Source organism: Neofelis nebulosa, chromosome 4 (genome assembly GCF_028018385.1).
Source record: "Neofelis nebulosa isolate mNeoNeb1 chromosome 4, mNeoNeb1.pri, whole genome shotgun sequence".
In the NCBI taxonomy this organism is placed as follows: Eukaryota; Metazoa; Chordata; class Mammalia; order Carnivora; family Felidae; genus Neofelis; species Neofelis nebulosa.
This window is the reverse complement of record NC_080785.1, coordinates 151,668,341-151,687,442: the sequence shown is the minus strand read 5'-3', so window position 1 is coordinate 151,687,442 and position 19,102 is coordinate 151,668,341. Positions and strand designations below refer to the sequence as shown.

General features: G+C 45.3%; 2 protein-coding genes across 3 annotated transcripts in view; both read right to left on the bottom strand.

The window, feature by feature from the left end:
• Positions 1 to 2,542: 2,542 nt before the first annotated feature.
• GPX1 (glutathione peroxidase 1) lies at positions 2,543 to 3,664 on the bottom strand. Its single transcript, XM_058726937.1, has 2 exons — positions 3,337 to 3,664; positions 2,543 to 3,100 (listed from the first exon to the last, which is right to left on the bottom strand). The coding sequence occupies exons 1-2, from the start codon at positions 3,595 to 3,597 to the stop codon at positions 2,741 to 2,743; spliced, it is 621 nt and encodes a 206-aa protein (XP_058582920.1). The 5' UTR covers positions 3,598 to 3,664; the 3' UTR covers positions 2,543 to 2,740.
• Positions 3,665 to 4,667: 1,003 nt separating this feature from the next.
• RHOA (ras homolog family member A) overlaps positions 4,668 to 19,102 on the bottom strand; it is a 64,560-nt gene continuing 50,125 nt past the window's right edge. For both annotated transcript variants that reach the window (XM_058726938.1, XM_058726939.1), the window contains 4 exons: positions 16,732 to 16,888; positions 13,022 to 13,142; positions 6,867 to 6,997; positions 4,668 to 5,927 (listed from right to left, as the gene is read on the bottom strand). In XM_058726938.1, the coding sequence (XP_058582921.1) occupies positions 5,754 to 5,927; positions 6,867 to 6,997; positions 13,022 to 13,142; positions 16,732 to 16,887 (582 nt within the window). In that variant the 5' untranslated portion in view covers position 16,888 and the 3' untranslated portion in view covers positions 4,668 to 5,753. The remainder of the gene's footprint in view (positions 5,928 to 6,866; positions 6,998 to 13,021; positions 13,143 to 16,731; positions 16,889 to 19,102) is intronic.

Below are 19,102 nucleotides of genomic sequence, written 5' to 3'. Positions count from 1 at the left end.
GGTGGCGCAGTCGGTTAAGCGTCCGACTTCAGCCAGGTCACGATCTCGCGGTCCGTGAGTTCGAGCCCCGCGTCAGGCTCTGGGCTGATGGCTCGGAGCCTGGAGCCTGTTTCCGATTCTGTGTCTCCCTCTCTCTCTGCCCCTCCCCCGTTCATGCTCTGTCTCTCTCTGTCCCAAAAATAAATAAAAAACATTAAAAAAAACAAAACAAAACAAAACAAAACCAATATTTCTGGAAAAACTGCTAAAATGGAAGCTTCTGAATTTGAGTAACAGCAGGGTCCATTCCCTTCTCAAAAGGTCTGTGGCCTAAATGCTATTGCCTGCTCCCAGATCAATGTTCTGCAGCCATTTTAACTAAAGGCTAGGACCTCAGGAAGGCTCACTGGGATTCCTTCGCTTACTTTTACTTGTTCTTTTAAGCTGCTGATTCATGACAGGGTGGGGTGGGTGTAGGTCAGAGCCAGTAGCAGTTTGATGGTCGGTTTCATGGTCGAATGATAAGGAATGTGTATGTGTAGGAGTGTGTGTTTCTGTGTGTTGGGGGGAAGATGTCTGGTTTCTTGGGGAGGAAGAGGTGGTGTTAACTGGCTTTATTCTGATTCTTCCTGAAGGAGAGAGTTGGAAAGGATTTTCAATTATGGGAGGCAGGCAGCTTGAAGTCCTAGGAGGATATGCCAGCCAGGGTCAGCCACCCTGAGAGCTCATAAATTCCCATCCTTGGCAGCCCTAGGCATAAACTGAGAGGGAAAAAAAAGTGGGCAAGTAGGAGTGAGTCACCAGGCAGCTTGGGGGGGAAGAGGTTGAAGTCAGTGCAGAAAGCCCTGGGTTCTCTTCTAGGAGCCAACCAGAGAACGTGGCCTGGGCCACACTGACCGAGCCTTTACAGGAAAGGGGAGAGTTGGAGCAGAAAGTCTGTGCTCAGATCCAACTTACAGGTAGCTGAGTAGAACCTATAGGTCCTAAGTCCCCAGACTTTCCAAAGCAGTTATCTCTGGATGTGGGCCATGGAACATGGTGATTCTTGGGGGAGGGGGCTATGTTTAGCTCCTAGGACAGGACCTGGCCTATCTTGGGCACTTGGTTATCTGGCTTCAGCTCCTGCTCTCCCCCTGAAACTGTACTTGATGAGGAATACTCAATCCATAATCACTTGCCCCAGTAACCATTCTTCATGAAATATCCCTTCTCATGGCTCCTTGACTCCATCCTTGTTGTCCCAGCTTGCCTGTTACCTGACCCAGGGTTTTGAATCCAGACCTCAGGCCTAGCCCCCACTGCCTGACTTTTTTCTTGCTACTGTCCCCAGGTGATCTCATACTCTCTGATGGCTGTTTACTGTCCCCTTGGCTAGACCTTTGTTTCCAAGCCATACTCCTTTTCTAAGCCTCTTGTAACCACCTGCTCCAGATACTCCATCTGCATGTCTCATGCAAGATGTCTGAATCTGAACACTCTCCTCCCCAAACTTCCTTGCCCTTGTGTTGTCCAACTTAGTCAGTGATGCCACCTTTTCACCTCAGACTCTTGCACACCGTCCTCCCTGTCTGTCTACCCTCCATCAGCTCATTCCTCAGCTGACTGCTTCTTGACCTTTTCAGCTTCACACTCATTTCCTCCAGGAGGGAAGCATGATCCCCCCTAATGGGCCTGGCTCTCCTGTTCTCAAAGTACCCTGTACTACCTCAGAGCTTTTAGTAATTCTATACTGTCTCTTTCTGACTTCCTGAGGACTGCATTCCTGAAAGCTAACAGAACACATGGCCTTGGACTGAATGATGAGCCCACATTCTGGACTGGGTGACCCTGCTAACATGTTTCTGCATTTTTGTCTATCCAAGGAGAACCTGCATCCAAGCCCTATAGAATCCCCTGTACTGGTGATAGGATGTGCTCCAGATCAGTCTCAAAAGATTGACAAGCAGAGCCAACAGATGGGAGAGATTAGACCCAAACCACACCTGAGAAGCAGCAGCTGGCCTGTGAGATAAGCCCCTACCCTGAGCCTGACCAAGGACACAATTCCAACTGTTAATTACCATGCAGCACATGGTCAGAAGGGCCAGTTGTACACTCTTTTCTCACTCTGAATACAGGAGAGGTAACAACCAGTAAAGGCAGCATCAAAGCAGACATAAATAAGCCTGGGTTGCAACATGCAAAGATCTGACAAAGTAATGGAAAAGAACTTTGTAAAAGTGCATGGGCTTACAACTGTAAAATGGGTGGGCCTGACACTTGAGAGAGGCCACAAATTCTGAATGTGAGTGTGAATCCAGTGTTATTTTTTTGCAAATGTCATTTCATGCCTAGCAAATACAAGGAGAGGCCCTACTGAATATCCTGGCAGAGGGAAAAACACTGGGACAGGAGTCAGGCTTCCTACACAGGAAAGAGTGGATTCCACACACTGCAAACAAAAGCATAGGAAATTCAGGCTTGGCTAAAACAAAGGCCAAAGGAGTGAAGGCTTAAGCTCACAGCCCTATGACAATGAGATTACTAGGAAGGTGTCCCCAACTAACAAAGGACATACACTCAGTTCTGCTCATATGTAACACTTTATTAGCGAAAAGCCTTGGTTTGGGAAAGGAGTGCTGGGATGGATAAGCGCCCAACTCAGGGGATTCTTCTGGAAATCAGGCGTTCCTCTATGCAAATTTCGAGGAAACGCGGTCATGGATGAAATCCCCAGAGGGCAGTGCTGTGGCTGCCAAGCAGCAGGGATAGGAAGGTTGCCCTAGGCACAGCTGGGCCCCTGGGACAGCAGGGCTTCGATGTCAGGCTCAATGTCGATGGTTGGAAAGCGGCGGCTGTACCTGCGCACAGGCACACCATCTGGGCCCACCAGGAACTTCTCAAAGTTCCAGGCGACGTCGTTGCGACACACTGGAGACCAGGTGATGAACTTCGGGTCGGTCATGAGCGCAGTGGCGTCGTCACTGGGGGCAGGCAGAGCCTGGCGCAGGAAGGCGAAGAGGGGGTGCGCCTGCGCGCCATTTACCTCGCACTTCTCAAAAAGCGTGAAGTTGGGCTCGAACCCGCCGCCAGGTCGGACGTACTTAAGGGAATTCAGGATCTCTTCGTTTTTAGCGTTCTCCTGCGTGAGGGAAGAGCAGCTAGAACCCGGGGCCGCGAGGGGAGGGGAAACGTTCGGACCGCAAACCAGAAGTTCCTCGGTGAGTTACAATCCCTAGGCGGACCTGAAACCCAGACGGGACAAAAGCAAGTGGCCCGCCTCTCTGCTGCCAGGGACTGCGGCTGTGCGGCCCGCGCGCCCGCTGATGCTCCCAGCCCGGGTTGCACGCCCACCCCGCTCTGCCCCGCGCGGCGCACCTGATGCCCGAACTGGTTGCATGGGAAGCCGAGCACGACCAGGCCCCGGGGCCCGAGGCGCCGCTGCAGCTCGTTCATCTGGGTGTAGTCCCGGACCGTTGTGCCTCAGAGCGACGCCACATTCTCGATGAGCAGCACCTTGCCCCGCAGGGAACCCAGGCTCATGGGCTCCCCGCCGGCCAACGGGCGTGCAGAGAAGGAATACACGGAGCGCGGGGCCGCTGCGGCGAGGGCGGCGGCCGCGAGCGGAGCAGCGCACATGGCGGACTGTCGGACAAGAGTGCAGTGCACAATAGTGCGGAGCTTCGGCTTGGGACAGTGCTGACTGTGGGGTCACGTGGCAAAGGCACTTTTCCGGCAGCTCCTCCACCCTCGGCCCCGCCTCATCCGGCCTTCTCCCTCTCCAGCCGGGCGGGAGGGTGCGGCCAGGCCGGATGCGGGCACCGCCCAGGCAGTGCAGAGCCGCAGGCAGGCTAGGTCAAGTCTAAGCGACGCTGCGGCATTCGCGCGAGTTACCCCGCCCAGGGCTCGCGTCCAAGAGAGCTCCGATTATTTCTCAAAGGCTTTTAGTAAAGGGTTAGGGCAGAGCCCAAGGGGACTGGCCAGCAATAGCAGTGAGTGCCGCGTCTTGCAGTCTGTGCCCTATTGTCTCCAGGCGCACAGAGCAAGTTGTAACTTGCGGTGTTGGTGCAGTTGGCAGTGGCTGCCAAGGTAAGTTCTCTCTGCAATGAGGCGCTGTGGCTCTAATAAGGTCAAATTGGAGGAAAGTGGTCAACGCCCGGGACTCGCTCAGGCTCCGGCTCCAAATTCCAGCTGTAACTCATTTCCCTGTTTTCTGGGGCTGCCTGGAGCATATTCTTGTCCACACCTCCAGTGTGACACTGCCCTTAACACTGGTTTTCCCAAGGAGTCACTTAGGCCCAGCACCAGCCTTCTGGAGTGGACCCAATCGACTTCAGGCCATCCTCCATACCTAATCACCTTAACCCCAGACTCAGGCCTGTAAGTATTAGACACTGAAAATGGGCAGGAAGTGAAAAATGTCACACTAAGATTTGTCCAGAGGAGTGACTGCTTGGAGTGTCCCTCACTCTCAATACACTGCATTCCCCACACTAAGCCACTTAAGAACTTGAATATGACACAAAATAATTGTTTCCACCTTCTTAGGAGGAGCCAGGTTAGTGCCAGATTAGGGGGTGGGGGGGTGGTGGGGGGGCAAACGTAGCCTATTTCACAGTCTGAAGGAACCTTCCAAGGACAGCTAGGCTGGGTATATCCTCCCACTCCCAGCCCTGGAGAGAGCAACACAAACACGAGGATACAGGAAGTTTAGAAAACTGCCTTTATTCTATTAGTAGTTGGAAAAATTAACTGGTACAGAAAAAAAGTTTAGTCAGCTGGAGAGAAGTGAGAAACCGAGTGCCGCCTAAGAGAACTGGCGGCTCCTCTGGGAGGGAACCTGGATACAGTGAGGAAAGGGAGCCTGTGAATTAGAGCCAGAGCCTGCAGTCCAGGTGAAACAGGCTATGCCACCTTCTGAAGTGTCTAAATGCCTCAGGCATGAAACCAAATTCCTATTTCTTTAGCCCAGCTCTTGGGAGGGGGTACTAGGATATGTGGGGCCGAAAACAGGTGATATGGCCATCTTTTATCAGAGAAACTGACAAAACGGGAATTTTAAAAATGAATTTTCCATCTGACTTTATTTTCAAATACACTTTCTTTTTTAAAAAACCAATACACTTTCTGCAGGGATGACAAATATCAGTATTAGGAAATCCAATTATACAAAAAATACTACATCTAGTCTGGGGTAGATATATTTATTTTTTGGTAACATACATTAAGTGGCACTAATTACACAGTAACTATAAGGTAACTAACATGAAACCACGGAACTGTAACTCTGCCACAGCTGCATGGACTTGGACCTTTCTGGATGAGCACATTTTCAAAAAAAATTGGATGCCCATCACAGAGTTATGCCAATATAATCTGTTAAGGAGTAAAGCTCTGAAGTAGTGACTCACCAGAGTACCTTGCAGCTGACAGATGACAGGCAGGACATGTTAGTTATAAAGTAGTTACAGCCTAATTCACAAAAGTTACCAACTGTTTCTCTTTCTAGAAAGAAGCAAGAAGTTAAGAAATTCCTTGAATTAGCGCCTGGTGTGTCAGGTGGGAGTGCAGAGGAGGGCTGTTAAAGAGCGGTGTCAGAAGGACCCCGGTGGTCAGGTGGGTTGGACATCATTAATAATCATGGTTGGCTTCTAAATACTGGTAGCAAGATGACTTCTGATTTGTGTAATCTTAGGTAAATTATAGATAAATGAAAAAGGCCAGTAATCATACACTAAGATTAATAAACAGCACTTCAAAATTAACCGCATGAGGGCTGTGCTTGCAGCAGGGTTTCACAAGACAAGGCACCCAGATTTTTTCTTCCCACGTCTGGCTTGCAGAGCGGCTCTCGTGGCCATTTCAAAAACCTCCCTCACTCCATCTTTGGTCTTTGCTGAACACTCCATGTACCCAAAAGCACCAATCCTGTTTGCCATATCTCTGCCTTCTTCTGGTTTCACTGGCTCCTAGCAAAGAGAAAAGAGCAGTTTCAGTTAAGCATCACATATATGAAGCATAGAGTACTCAAATTCAGCTTTAAAGGCTTCTTTTAAAAGCTGCCAGTAGTAATTATGATAATAAAAAAATAAAAAATAAGTGCTGCCAAACCCAGATTTGAATTCTGTCTTATGAAACTCATATGCAGTGACCCTCCCCAGCTCTAATATAAAATCCCTATTAAACAAGCTCTTCTCTGAGAAGTTGAGAGAAAGGAGGGAGAGGCCTGAGAAGCCCCGCAGGGTTAAGCAGGGAATCAAGGGAAAAATTATTCAAGCTATTGATCCAGGGTAAGCACTGGGGTTCCTGTAGTTAGCTTCACAGAGGACTGAATGCCCAAGGAAGTAAACAGATCCTGACCTTGACATTCAGACAGAGAAACCTCAGTGGGAAAACCTAGACTAAAGACCTCAAGGCTCTTGTCCTGCATGGTGGAAGCCCTGCCATTGGGCCACCTGGCTTCTCAGAAGCCAAGATGTCAACTCCATCATCAATTTTATAAAGGCATCAGGGCTCTGTCTGGACTCCCTGTCCTCAGGATTTCCGAACCCTTTGGTTGCCACCAATTTAATCTTTGGCCTCACATATACCAAGGTAATAACTGGAGAGGGAAATCAAGAGTCTGATAGAGTTCCTGCATTTGGAGCACTGACTACTGCTGATGGTCCCTTCTCAGGCAGGCAATCCTTGGAGGCACAGCGCTATCCCACAGGAGAGGTTCCCATCTCATATGAGTAGGGAGTCTTAGGGACCCTCTGTGGGGCCCCAGTGAATAAGGGACAGATGGAGAAAGATAGACTTCTGGGACCCTCTTTGAAACAGCCTGGCTATTTCTACTGGGCCTCCTGAACATCCAACCTTGGGTTCAAGAATGTTATAGGAAAACAGAGCCCTGCCCCAGATCATGCCTGCTTCATCTTGGCCAGCTCCCGCCTTGTGTGCTCATCATTCCGAAGATCCTTCTTGTTTCCAACCAGAATGATGGGCACATTGGGACAGAAGTGCTTGACTTCCGGAGTCCATTTTTCTGGGATGTTTTCTGAAAGAAGCAAAATACATACAAGATACAAGTAATTCTATCTTGAAGAATCTCCAAGAGCCCTAGCTAAACTGCAAAGAAACTATTTAAAAAGCATGCTGGATATTTAATGGAATCTCACTAGTTTCAAAACCACAGTAAAAGGCAAAATCCAACCCCCTTCCCTTAGGCACAGAATCATCAGCTTTTTCTCAGTTCCCACTAAAGAGCTCACCTCCTGTGGAAGTGGGACCCAGTTAAAGTCTCTGGAGGAGGAAAGGTTCCAGAACACAGGGTGGCTCCACAATGATAGAACCTGACTGAAGGAGGGAAGCTATCCATGGACCATCTCTGTCACTGCTGGCTAGTAACTCTGACCACATCTTACAGAAAAGGTCTCCATTCTAGGGTTGCAGCTGGCCCAGCCAGGGTCTACATGTTCTCTCTACACCTAGCTTATGGACCTTTAGCATGACCCCCATTGTGTAGGTTATTGGTATTTCAAATGGCTCAAGAATGACTTCTGAAAATGAGTGATAACCAGCTGTAGCTTCTTGCCAATACTCTGCTAATTTAGAAAGGTTGGACATACATCATGGAGTGTGAGTGGCCTGGGTTCAACCTCCCATAACCACTGCCTTGGGCATCTCAGTGTCAGGCATGATTTTATAAAAGGGGGATAACAGTAATACCTACCTTACATAGGATTATTCTGAGTCCACACATACAAAGTACTTAGTATGACAATCATTTAAATGGTCTGCTTGTAATTTGAGTCTATATTTTAGAAGTAAACTGTTTGCTCCCTGACTTCAAGACAAATTACCAAAAAGACAAGAGTTACTTAGAATACAGAAAGATGCTCTGTCTTCTGGCTGAAAGACCAAATCAGGTAAAGAAACTACATGAGGGAGGTCAGGAAACTCCTGTAATTCAATGCTCCACTCTTCAGCACACAAGATTGACACTTGAATGCTTCCTTCTTCCTTTGTTATTGCAGCCACAGAGTTGACTGTATCACTAATGTCATAACTTGATACTCAAAGCTTTATTCTGAAACAAAGAGTTTCTCAAAGAAATGCAGTGTTTCAGTCCTCAGAACAATAAAGAGTAAAGGGCCAGCACATCTAACAACAAAGCCAAACAGCCTCAGCCGCAAACTCTGCTCTCACCTGTGCACCTGTGGTCAGTTTTCAGTTCAGCTACAACAGTGATCACTTTTTAAAAAAATTTGTTTGCCGTTTATTCAGTTTTGAGAGAGAGAGAGAGACAGAGCATGAGCGGGGGCGGGGCAGAGAGAGAGGGAGAACACAGAATCCAAAGCAGGCTCCAGACTCTGAGCTGTCAGCACAGAGCCTGATGCGGGGCCTGGGCTCACAAACCATGAGATCATGACCTGAGCTGAAGGTGGACGCTTAACCAACTGAGCCACCCAGGTGCCCCAACAGTAATCACTTTAAAAGGTAAGTGAGACATCACTCCCTTGTTCAAACCTTCCAAGAGCTCCAATCTCATGAGGAAAAAGGAAAGGTCCACACCATTAACCACATTGCTCTACAACCCTCACTGCCACCCCTGCTGCTACACTGGATTCCTTCCCTCCTCTTCTTGCCTCAGTGACTTTGCACCTGCTGTTCTCTCTACCTGGAAGGCTGTTTTGTTGGGTATCTGTATTGGCTTCCCTCAGTTAATTTAGGTGTCTCTCAGAAGTCACCTTTTTAGTTGGGTTGCGACCATCCATCCCATGGTCATCCTCTGAAACAGAATATTACCATGGACCACTCTATACCACCTCCACGAATGTTATTTTTCCTTTTTTTTTTTTTTTTTTTTAAATTTTTGGGGCGGTTGGGTGGCTCAGTTGGTTAAATGTCCAACTTCGGCTCAGGTCATGATCTCACGGTCCATTGAGTTCGAGCCCTGCGTCGGGCTCTGTGCTGACAGATCAGAGCCTGGAGCCTGCTTCGGATTCTGTGTCTCCCTCTCTCTCTGACCCTCCCCTGTTCATGCTCTGTCTCTGTCTCAAAAATAAATAAACATTAAAAAAAAAAAATTTAAAAAATATTTTTAATGTTTATTTATTTTTGAGACAGAGAGAGACAGAGCATGAGCAGGGGAGAGGTAGAGAGGGGGGGGGGGGGGACACAGAATCAGAAGCAGGCTCCAGGCTCTGAGCTGTCAGTACAGAGCCTGATGCAGGGCTTGAACTCACAAGCCATGAGATCATGACCTGAGCTGAAGTCAGCTGCCTAACCAACTGAGCCACCCAGGCACCCCTCCACGAAAGTTATTTGTGAAATTTCTTGCTATCAGATTTACCATTAAGTTTTTTGGGTTTACAGTTGTTCTTGCTTTTGTCTCCCTTAATCTAGAAGAAGTTTCTTCTACAAATAGGTGGTCAATAATATTTGGTGAATATATGAAATTACTACTCCAGGGGCACCAGGGTGGCTCAGCTAGTTGAGGGTCGACTCTTGATTTCAGCCTAGGTCATGATCTTATGGTTCGTGGGTTCGAGCCCCACGTTGGACTGTGTGACACAGCAGATCCAGCTTGGGATTCCTTCTCTCTGCTCCTCCCCTGCTCATGCTCTCTCTCTCAAAATAAATAATAGACATAAAAAAGAGGGGGGTGCTTGGGTGGCTCAGTCATTAAGTATCTGAATTTGGTTCAGGTCATGATCTCACAGTTCGTGAGTTTGAGTTCCACATCAGGTGAGCATGAGCCCTGCTTCAGGTAAACACAGGAGCCCTGGGTGAGTCCCGCTTCTCTCTCTCTCTGCCCCTCACTCACTTGCTTGCGCCTTCTCTCTCTCTTAAACAAAACAAAAAGAGAAATTATTACTCCAATGGTCTCCCTACCCCTGGAACTCAAGAAACATAAATTAAAATTAAAATGAATTGCCTCTGTCTTACCTTTGCCACTTTTCATAAATAAAGAGAATGAATTCTTTTTTTTTTTTCTTTTTTTCTTTTTTTTTTTTCAACTTTTTTTTAATTTTTTTATTTTTGGGACAGAGAGAGACAGAGCATGAACGGGGGAGGGGCAGAGAGAGAGGGAGACACAGAATCGGAAACAGGCTCCAGGCTCCGAGCCATCAGCCCAGAGCCTGACGCGGGGCTCGAACTCACGGACCGCGAGATCGTGACCTGGCTGAAGTCGGACACTCAACCGACTGCGCCACCCAGGCGCCCCGAGAGAATGAATTCTTATCATCAACAGAGATCGGCAAATAAAATCTTGTCTGGAGTCTTTTTTAATTTTTTAATTTTATTCATTTTTGAGAGAAAGCACATGAGCAGGGGAGGGGCAGAGAAAGAGGGACTTGAATCCATAAACCGTTGAGATCATGACCTGAGCCAAGGTCAGATGTTTAACCAACTAAGCCATCCAGGTGCCCCTGGAGTCTATTTTTATAAGTAAAGTTTTACTGGAATACAGCCAAGTTCATTCATTTATATATTTTCTATGGCTGCTTTTGTGATACAACAACAGAGTTGAATAGTTCCAACAGAAAACATATGGCCAACAAAGATTAAGTTTTTACTATTTGGTCTTTTACAAGTTTGCTACCCCAGGTCTCAACTAGAATACAGACTAGAGACCAATTGCCAGTCATGGTCTGGCATGGTCATAGACAGCATAGGCTCTAAAAAGTAAATTATCATAGGACTGGCTGGCAGCAGGGCTGAAACTCTCACACCGAAATTCTGATTCCTGATCAAACTTGCCATCCTACACCTAGATGCAGGGCCATGGACTAACATCCAATCAAATAAATCAAGTCCAGCATTAGGTTGACATTAGCTTTTCATTTTCTCGATCCAGACTTTTTTTTCTTAAAAAAAACAAAACATTTTTTTAAATGTGTATTTATTTTTGAGACAATGCGAGAAACAGAGTGCAAGCAGCGGAGGGGCAGACAGAGGGAGACACAGAATCTGAAGTGGGCTCCAGGCTCTAAGCTGTCAGCCCAGAGCCCGATGCGGGGCTCGAACTCATGAACCGTGAGATCATGACCTGAACCGAAGTCAGACGCTTAAATGACTGAGACATTCAGGTGCCCCAGACTTTTTTTTTTTTCTAATTAAGTAATCTCTATGCCCAATGTGGGGATCGAACTCACAACCCCAAGATCAAAAGTCACAGGGTCTACAGACTGAGTCAGCCAGGCATCCCTTGATCCAGCTTTTGTGTTTCCTTAACACATTTTACTTAGGCAAACTACTGGTGGGATTCTCCCCTACACCCAAGCCAAAACAAATTTTTAAAGGGCTTTGGCAGGGGCGCCTGGGTGGCTCAGTTGATTAAGCGGCCAACTTCGGCTCAGGTCATGATCTCGCGGTCCGTGAGTTCGAGCCCCGCATCGGGCTCTGTGCTGACAGCTCAGAGCCTGGAGCCTGTTTCAGATTCTGTGTCTCCCTCTCTCTGACCCTCCCCTGTTCATGCTCTGTCTCTCCCTGTCTCAAAAATAAATAAAAACCGTTAAAAAAAATAAAATAAAATAAAGGGCTTTGGCAAAATGAAGCTAGTTCAGTCATCTGAGCCAAAGTCAGAAGCTTAATGACTGAGCCACCCAGGCGCCCTTTATTTTTTTGTTGTTTTTTTTTAAAGGAGCTCCACCTACCTACCACACTCCTGCAGTGACTTCCAGGGAAGGCAGAGTATCTATCCTCCAACATCAGACCCTCTCTCCCCAGGTGTGTCTGTACTTCAGAGATCCATCTCTCTGCCTCTTTACTTTCTACCTCTGCTCTCCTCCCCAGAGCCTACCCTCTGGGGGGAAAGGCCAGTAGGAAATAAGTCATGGCCAGTAAACAGACAGAGGTCAAAAGCTGAAGAACCTCCTTTGAGACAGGAGACATGTTCTTTAAAAAGTGAGACTAAAGAGTAACTTTCTGCTCTGAAGGTGTTTTTGTCCCTAGAGGACTATACCTTGGATGATGAGCTACAGGGCACACATTCCTCTTCATTCCTATAGGACTTAGACAAAGTCCATGATGTGTATATGAGGGGAGGGTTTCACATGGCTCTATTTTTCTGTGGTCTAAAGCTCTGCCCCACCCTCTAGGGCCTTCCAACGGCCCCCCAAAAGAAGCCAGATTTGTTTGAAAAACAAAAACTAAAACAACTATTGAAAATGACCAAAGTGAACCAATGGCAGAGAGTACTTGCTCTGTTTCAGTCCTAGGAGATACTGCCCAGAGGCTCAATCTCAGGTTGACTCCTTGGGATGCATAACTTTGATCAAGTGGTTCAAAATCTTGGAAGGCCCCAGTATATTGTCATTAAAATGAGTACATCCATGACAAAAAAAAAAAAAAAAAAAAAAAAAAAGTCACATAACCCTAACTGGCCAGCACAAGCCCACACCACCAACAGGCTCTCCAAGGTTGTTTGTTAATGACAATATTCTTGGCCCACATGCTACTCTGTCGATATAGAGCACTGCATTATCAAGAGAGATATTTTGTCGTCTTCAAGTAAGTACAAACTGAAAGTAAGTTCTGTTTCAGGCCTTGGTGCCTTGTTTAGCAGAGTGTGAGGTCAGTGTTATTCAGTCTTTTTCTGAAGGAAAGTAGCTACTGAGACAAGTCACCAACTGAGCTAGTGGAAAAGTGAAGTTCAAGTCTCTCTTTATTACCTAAGACACTTTAGAAAAGAGCTAAAATGGAGCTTTGAAAACACTACTAGGAAAGAGCAAATCAGAAGATATTAGAAGGCAACAAGCTCAATATGAAGTATTGAAAAAAGGTGTGGGCACCCACAAAAACTTCCCCAAATCTTAGTCTAAAAGATGGGTTTATATTTGGAACCCAGCTACTTTACAAAGTAGACACATGGCAGCTATGGGAGAACTAGGCTGAAAAGCCACCCAGGCCCAGGCTGTATAGTCCCAAGGCTCTAGGATTCTGGCCACTGATGATTCCTTCTATGAAGATCATGTTTGCTTTTCAACCACTTGATGCCCAGAAAGGACCTGAGAAACCAGGTGCTGGCCAGGCACACAGGCAGTGACAAACATCAGGCTGCAGGGCTACTCACCTAAACTATCAGGGCTGTCAATGGAGAAACACATCAGTATAACATCGGTGTCCGGATAGGAGAGAGGCCTCAAGCGATCATAATCTTCCTGCCCAGCTGTATCCCACAAAGCCAACTCTACCTGTGATAAGAAAAATAAACACGTGAGTGCAAGGTTAATCCTACCCATTTTCAGAAGTGGTACTTACCAAAGTACATTCAAATGGCAAACTATCCCAAATAATAAAACAGAAGAATGTTCACTTTTATTAAGCATCAAGCCTGAGGTGGAGGGTATGATTAAATTGTTTCAGGTTGAGGGGCATCTGAGTGGCTTAGTCAGTTGAATGTCCAACTCCTGGTTTTGGCTCAGGTCATGATCTCACAGTTTGTGAGTTTGAGCCCGGCGTCAGGCTCCGTGCTGATGGCACAGAACCGGCTTGGGATTTTGCCTCCCTCTTTCTGTGTCCCTCCCCCGCTTGTACACGCAAAACAAACATTTAAATAATAATAGTTGGGGCGCCTGGGTGGCGCAGTCGGTTAGGCGTCCGACTTCAGTCAGGTCACGATCTCGCGGTCCGTGAGTTCGAGCCCCGCGTCAGGCTCTGGGCTGATGGCTCGGAGCCTGGAGCCTGTTTCTGATTCTGTGTCTCCCTCTCTCTCTGCCCCTCCCCCGTTCATGCTCTGTCTCTCTCTGTCCCAAAAATAAATAAAAAATGTTGAAAAAAAAAAAAATTAAAAAAAAAAAAATAAATAATAATAGTAATAGTAGTAGTAGTAGTTTTAGGCTGAAATTTCTCAAAATACTATACTTACATAATTCAAAATGTGAAGTCAAAAATAACTTTGTGAGAAGTATAGTATTTAATTATAAACAACATTCTACATAGAAAAGCAGATGAACAAGAAGGGAAATCAAACTGTAAATAATATTCCACCAGGTGTATACGGCAAGACAGGGAAACACCAGACTGAGTAACTTTTGCTAATACATTCTAACTCAACCACTTCCTTGTTTTGTCTCCTCATTCTGCTCAAATGTGGAAACACGGAGAGAAGACTGTATTTGAGTTGATGGGTAAGAAAAGACACCATGCTGTTAGGCAAGGTCTGAGCGGACAGGAAAGGTCTCTGGCTGTGCGTTTTCTCCTCAAAAAATGTTTGAATGAAAGCATCACTAAGGTAGCAGAGTACTCCTTTCGCACTTGGGAACCTGCACACCTTCACGTGACAGGAGGGCAAACTGATGATTGGGCTCTGGACATAGGTCCCTTTCCATGTTGTCCAGCACTGCAGGCAGCCTGTGGTTTCCCACAACCAGAGTGGGACTTTAATATCTTCTGCTCAGGAACACGTTGGGGCCCAAGGAACTCTCCCTCTAATATGTGGAATACTTTTTTTCTCCTAGAACCTTCACAGCCTGTATTTAAAAAAATTTTAATGTTTATTTTATGTTTGAGAGACAGAGAGAGAGAGAGAGAGAGAGAGAGAGAGAGAGAGAGCGCGCGCACGCAGGGGAGGGGCAGAGAGAGAGGGAGACAGAAGATCTGAAGTGGGCTCTGCACTGACAGCAGAGAGCCTGATGCAGGGCCCTAACTCATGAACCAAGAGATCATGACCCAAGCCAAAGTCAGAGTCTTAACCGACTGAGCCACCCAGAAGTCCCACTGCCTGTATTTCAGAGTTTCTACATATCATTCTTTCCTTAAAGTTGATGGCTAATTATCTCTCCCACCCTCAACCTTTGCCCTAGGATGCATCACTCACAACCTCCACTAGGCCCATTGCACTTGTCATGTACATACACCATTAGTTGGGTATGTGTATTTACTTATTAAAAATTTTTTCTCATTTATCTTTTATGAGAGAGAGCGCAAGTGCGTGCACATGCAAAGGGAAAGAGAGGGAATCCCAAGCAGGCTCCATGCTTAGTGCAGAGCTTGATGTGGGGCTTGATTCCACAACCCTGGCATCATGCATGACCTGAGATGAAACCAAGAATAACACATTCAACCAAATGAGCCATGCAGGCGCCTCTGGTATGTATATTTATAATATATTGATATCAATATCAATCAATATTGATTATCAATATAATCTTTGTGATAATATATCTATTATCACAATAGACCTGCCCTCAGAATGATATAGCTCATTCACTCTCTGCCAAATCACACTACCTTGACCCCTCCATGCCTCATGTGTGTTTAGTCAGATACATCCAACCATGACTGTCTCCTGATAAACGGTTCAGGTGTTGGACCTTGTCTCTTATCAGAATGGGCCTTTCCGTCTTTGGTATGTCTGTTCCTGGAACCACAATCACCTAGAATCTTGGATGGTTTCCTAGGTTCTATTACTGTATACTCTTACATGAACATTCCTAGGCAGCACCCTCTCCCAACTTGGAGGTTACCGAGTTGCTATCAAGCACTTTTATTTCGGGGACCCAAGAATTCTGAGCAGCTGGCTTAATGTGCCACAAACTACTGGCAAAGAGCCCTTTGTTCTAGTTTTCTTTTCAGCATACCTATCTGCAGTGGGAATTTCATTCCTTTTCAAAAGATGCACAGAGAGCTGTGTAAGAAATTATTTTGACAATGAAAGGAAGAAGACTTAAAAAACAAAACAAAACAAAAGAAAACAAACCACAAACATATACTGAGGTGCCTGGCTCAGTCAGTTGAGCATCTGACTTCAGCTCAGGTCATGATCTCATGGTTTGTGAGTTTGAACCCCATGTCAGGCTCCCCAATGACAGTGCAGATCCTGCCTGCGATCTTTTCTCTTTCTGCCACTCCCCTCCCTGCTCATGCTTTCTTTCTCTCCCTCTCTCTCAAAATAAATAAATAAACTTAAAAAAAAAATCTTAAAAAAAAACAACAACAAAAAACATATACTCTAATTCCAAAAGAGTTTTGCTCCAGTCTTGCTAGTGGACTTTCAAGATAGACATGAAGAAACACTGTCCTCATTGCCAATGACAGGCAGTTGAAGCAACCGTAGCAGCCTATTTATGTTAAAGTCAAAAACATTTAAAAAAATTAAATGTGAGGGGGTGCCTGGGTGGCTCAGTTGGTTGAGTGTCCAACTTCAGCTTGGGTCATGATTTCGCGTCACGGTTTGTGGGTTCAAGCCCTGCATATGGCTCTGTGCTGACAGCTCGGAGCCTGGAGAGCCTGCTTTGGATTCTGTATCTCCCTCTCTGTCCCTCCCCTGCTCATACTCTGTCTCTCAAAAATAGATGAACATTTAAAAAAAAAAATTTAAATGTGAGTATGTTGTTTAAATGTCATACTGCTGGTGGTACAGATCAATACACCCCCCTTTGAGACACAAAATAAGGACCTCTTGACGTAGTAATCTCATTCTTCAGCACTTAAGGAAATATTGACAGACTGGGAGGAAAAAAAAAGTCCATCCATACAAAGAGGTTCATTTTAGCATTATCTGTCTGGCAACAAACTAAATTTCAAATATAAATAAAGCTGCGAGGACCACATATACTAAGGCTTTTCATTTAAAATACATATGAATTGAGCAAAGTCTAGATGATAGCAATTAAAAATGAATAAAGTTGGGCTAAGATGCCAGAACAGAATGAATTTCTCATTCAAACATGTTCGTTATTATATTGTATACTGAAGAGACAAAAAGGCCTAATTCTCTACAGGCTCTATGAATAGTCTAACAGGCAAAACAATACTAGTTGTTAAGAAAAGTATACTCACCTGCTTTCCATCAACTTCAATATCTGCCACATAGTTCTCAAACACTGTGGGTACATACACCTCTGGGAACTGGTCCTTGCTAAAGACGATGAGCAAGCAAGTCTTGCCACAGGCTCCATCACCAACAATCACCAGTTTCTTCCGGATGGCAGCCATGCTGAAACAGGAGACAAAGGTGTTATCTAAAATGAACAAGAAGTTGGGGCGCCTGGGTGGCGCAGTCGGTTAAACGTCCGACTTCAGCCAGGTCACGATCTCGCGGTCCGTGAGTTCGAGCCCCGCGTCGGGCTCTGGGCTGATGGCTCAGAGCCTGGAGCCTGCTTCCGATTCTGTGTCTCCCTCTCTCTCTGCCCCTCCCCCGTTCATGCTCTGTCTCTCTCTGTCCCAAAAGTAAATAAAAAACGTTGAAAAAAAAATAAAAATAAATAAATAAAGAAAGAAAGAAAATAAAATGAACAAGAAGCTATTAATAGCCTCAGGCTATGACACACACTGTTCTGACCATAGGGAACAAGCCTCTATTAGCACACCCAAATACAAAATGTTAGTACCCCTTTCCACTTGACACCAAAAGGTCATACCAAAACCCCACAACTAAGGTTATACTTAATGGTAAAAAGACTGAAAGCTTTCCCCCAAAATCAGGAACAAGACAAGAATGGCCACTCTTAACACTTCTATCCAACATGATACTGGAGATTCTATCCAGAGTAATTAAGCAAGAAAATGAAATAAAACATCCAGATTGGAAATGAGTAAGTAATACTATCCTAATTTGCAGATGACATGATCTTATATATAGAAAATCCTAAGGAATCCATTAAATTATTAGAACAAATTCAGCAAGGTGGCAGGATACAGGATGAACATATAAAAATCAATTTTATTTCTATAACCTTGCAATGAACAAACTGAAAATGAAATTAAGACAATTTCACTTATAATAGCTTCAAAATGAATAGGGATAAATTTAACAAAAGTACAAAACATACTCTGAAAACTCTGAAACACTGTTGAAAGAAAGATCTAAATAAATGAAAAGACATTCATGTTTCCAGATTGGAAGACAATACTGTTAAATGACAACATCCTCCAAATTACTCTACAGATTTAAGACAATCCTTATCAAAATACCAGTTGGCTTCTTTGCAGAAATTGACTAACTGAACGGAAAATTCACACAGAAATTCAATGGACCCAGAATGGCTAAAACAATAGTGAAAAAGAAGAACAAAGTTGCAAGACTCACACTTCCTGATTTCAAAACTTACTGCAAAGATACAGTAATCAAGATAGTGTTGCTCTGTCATAAAGACAGACACTGTGATCAATTGAGAGTCCAGAAATAACCCCCCACATTTAGAGTCAAGTGTTTTGTTTTTTTTTTAATGTTTATTCATTTTTGAGCGGGGGGGGGGGGGAGAGGAGAGAATGTGTGCAAGTGAGGGGGAGGGGCAAAGAGAGAGGGAGGCAGAGGATCAAAGCAGGCTTGGAGCTGATAGCAGAGAGCACGATGCAGAGCTCAAACTCAAACTGTGAGATCATGACCTGAGTCTGATGCTTAACCAGCTGAACCACCAAAGTGCCCCTAGGGTCAAAGTGATTTTCAACAAGGATGCCAAAACAATTTGATGGAGGAAAGACAGTCTTTAGAGGAAAAAGTCCATTTTCAACAGATGGTGTTGAGACAACTGAATAGATCCATACAAAAGAATAAAGTCAGAATGCTACACCTCAAATCATATACAAAAATCAACTCAAAATGGATAAGCCCAAATGTAAGAGTTAACACCATAAAATATTTAACTCCCTATCTCCCTTTTCTCCCTACTCACCCCTGACAACCACCATTCTACTTTCTGTCTCATGCTACCTCATTTGGAAGTGGAATCAGCACTATTTGTCCTTTTGTGACTGGCTTATTTTACTCAACATAATGTCTTCAAGGTTCATACATGTTGTATCATGTGTCAGAATTTACTTCCTTTACTTCTTTTTAAGGCTGAGTAACATTCCATTGTATGTATATACTACACTGCCCTTTGATCCATGGATAGATACCAGGTAGCTTCCAGCTCCTGGCCACTGTGATTGATCGATTGATGGTTTATTTTTGAGAGAGAGTGCAACTGGGAGAAGGGCAGAGAGAGAGAGAGAGAGAGAGAGTCAGAGGATCCGAAGCAGGCTCTGCACTAACAGCAGTGAGCCTGATACGGGGCTCAAACTCATGAACCGTGAGATGATGACCTGAGTCGAAGTTAGATGCTCAACCGACTGAGCCACTGACTCTTGATTTCAACTCAGGTCATGATCCTGGGATCTTGGGATGAAGCCCAGAGTCAGGCTCTGTGCTGAGTGTGGAGCCTGCTTA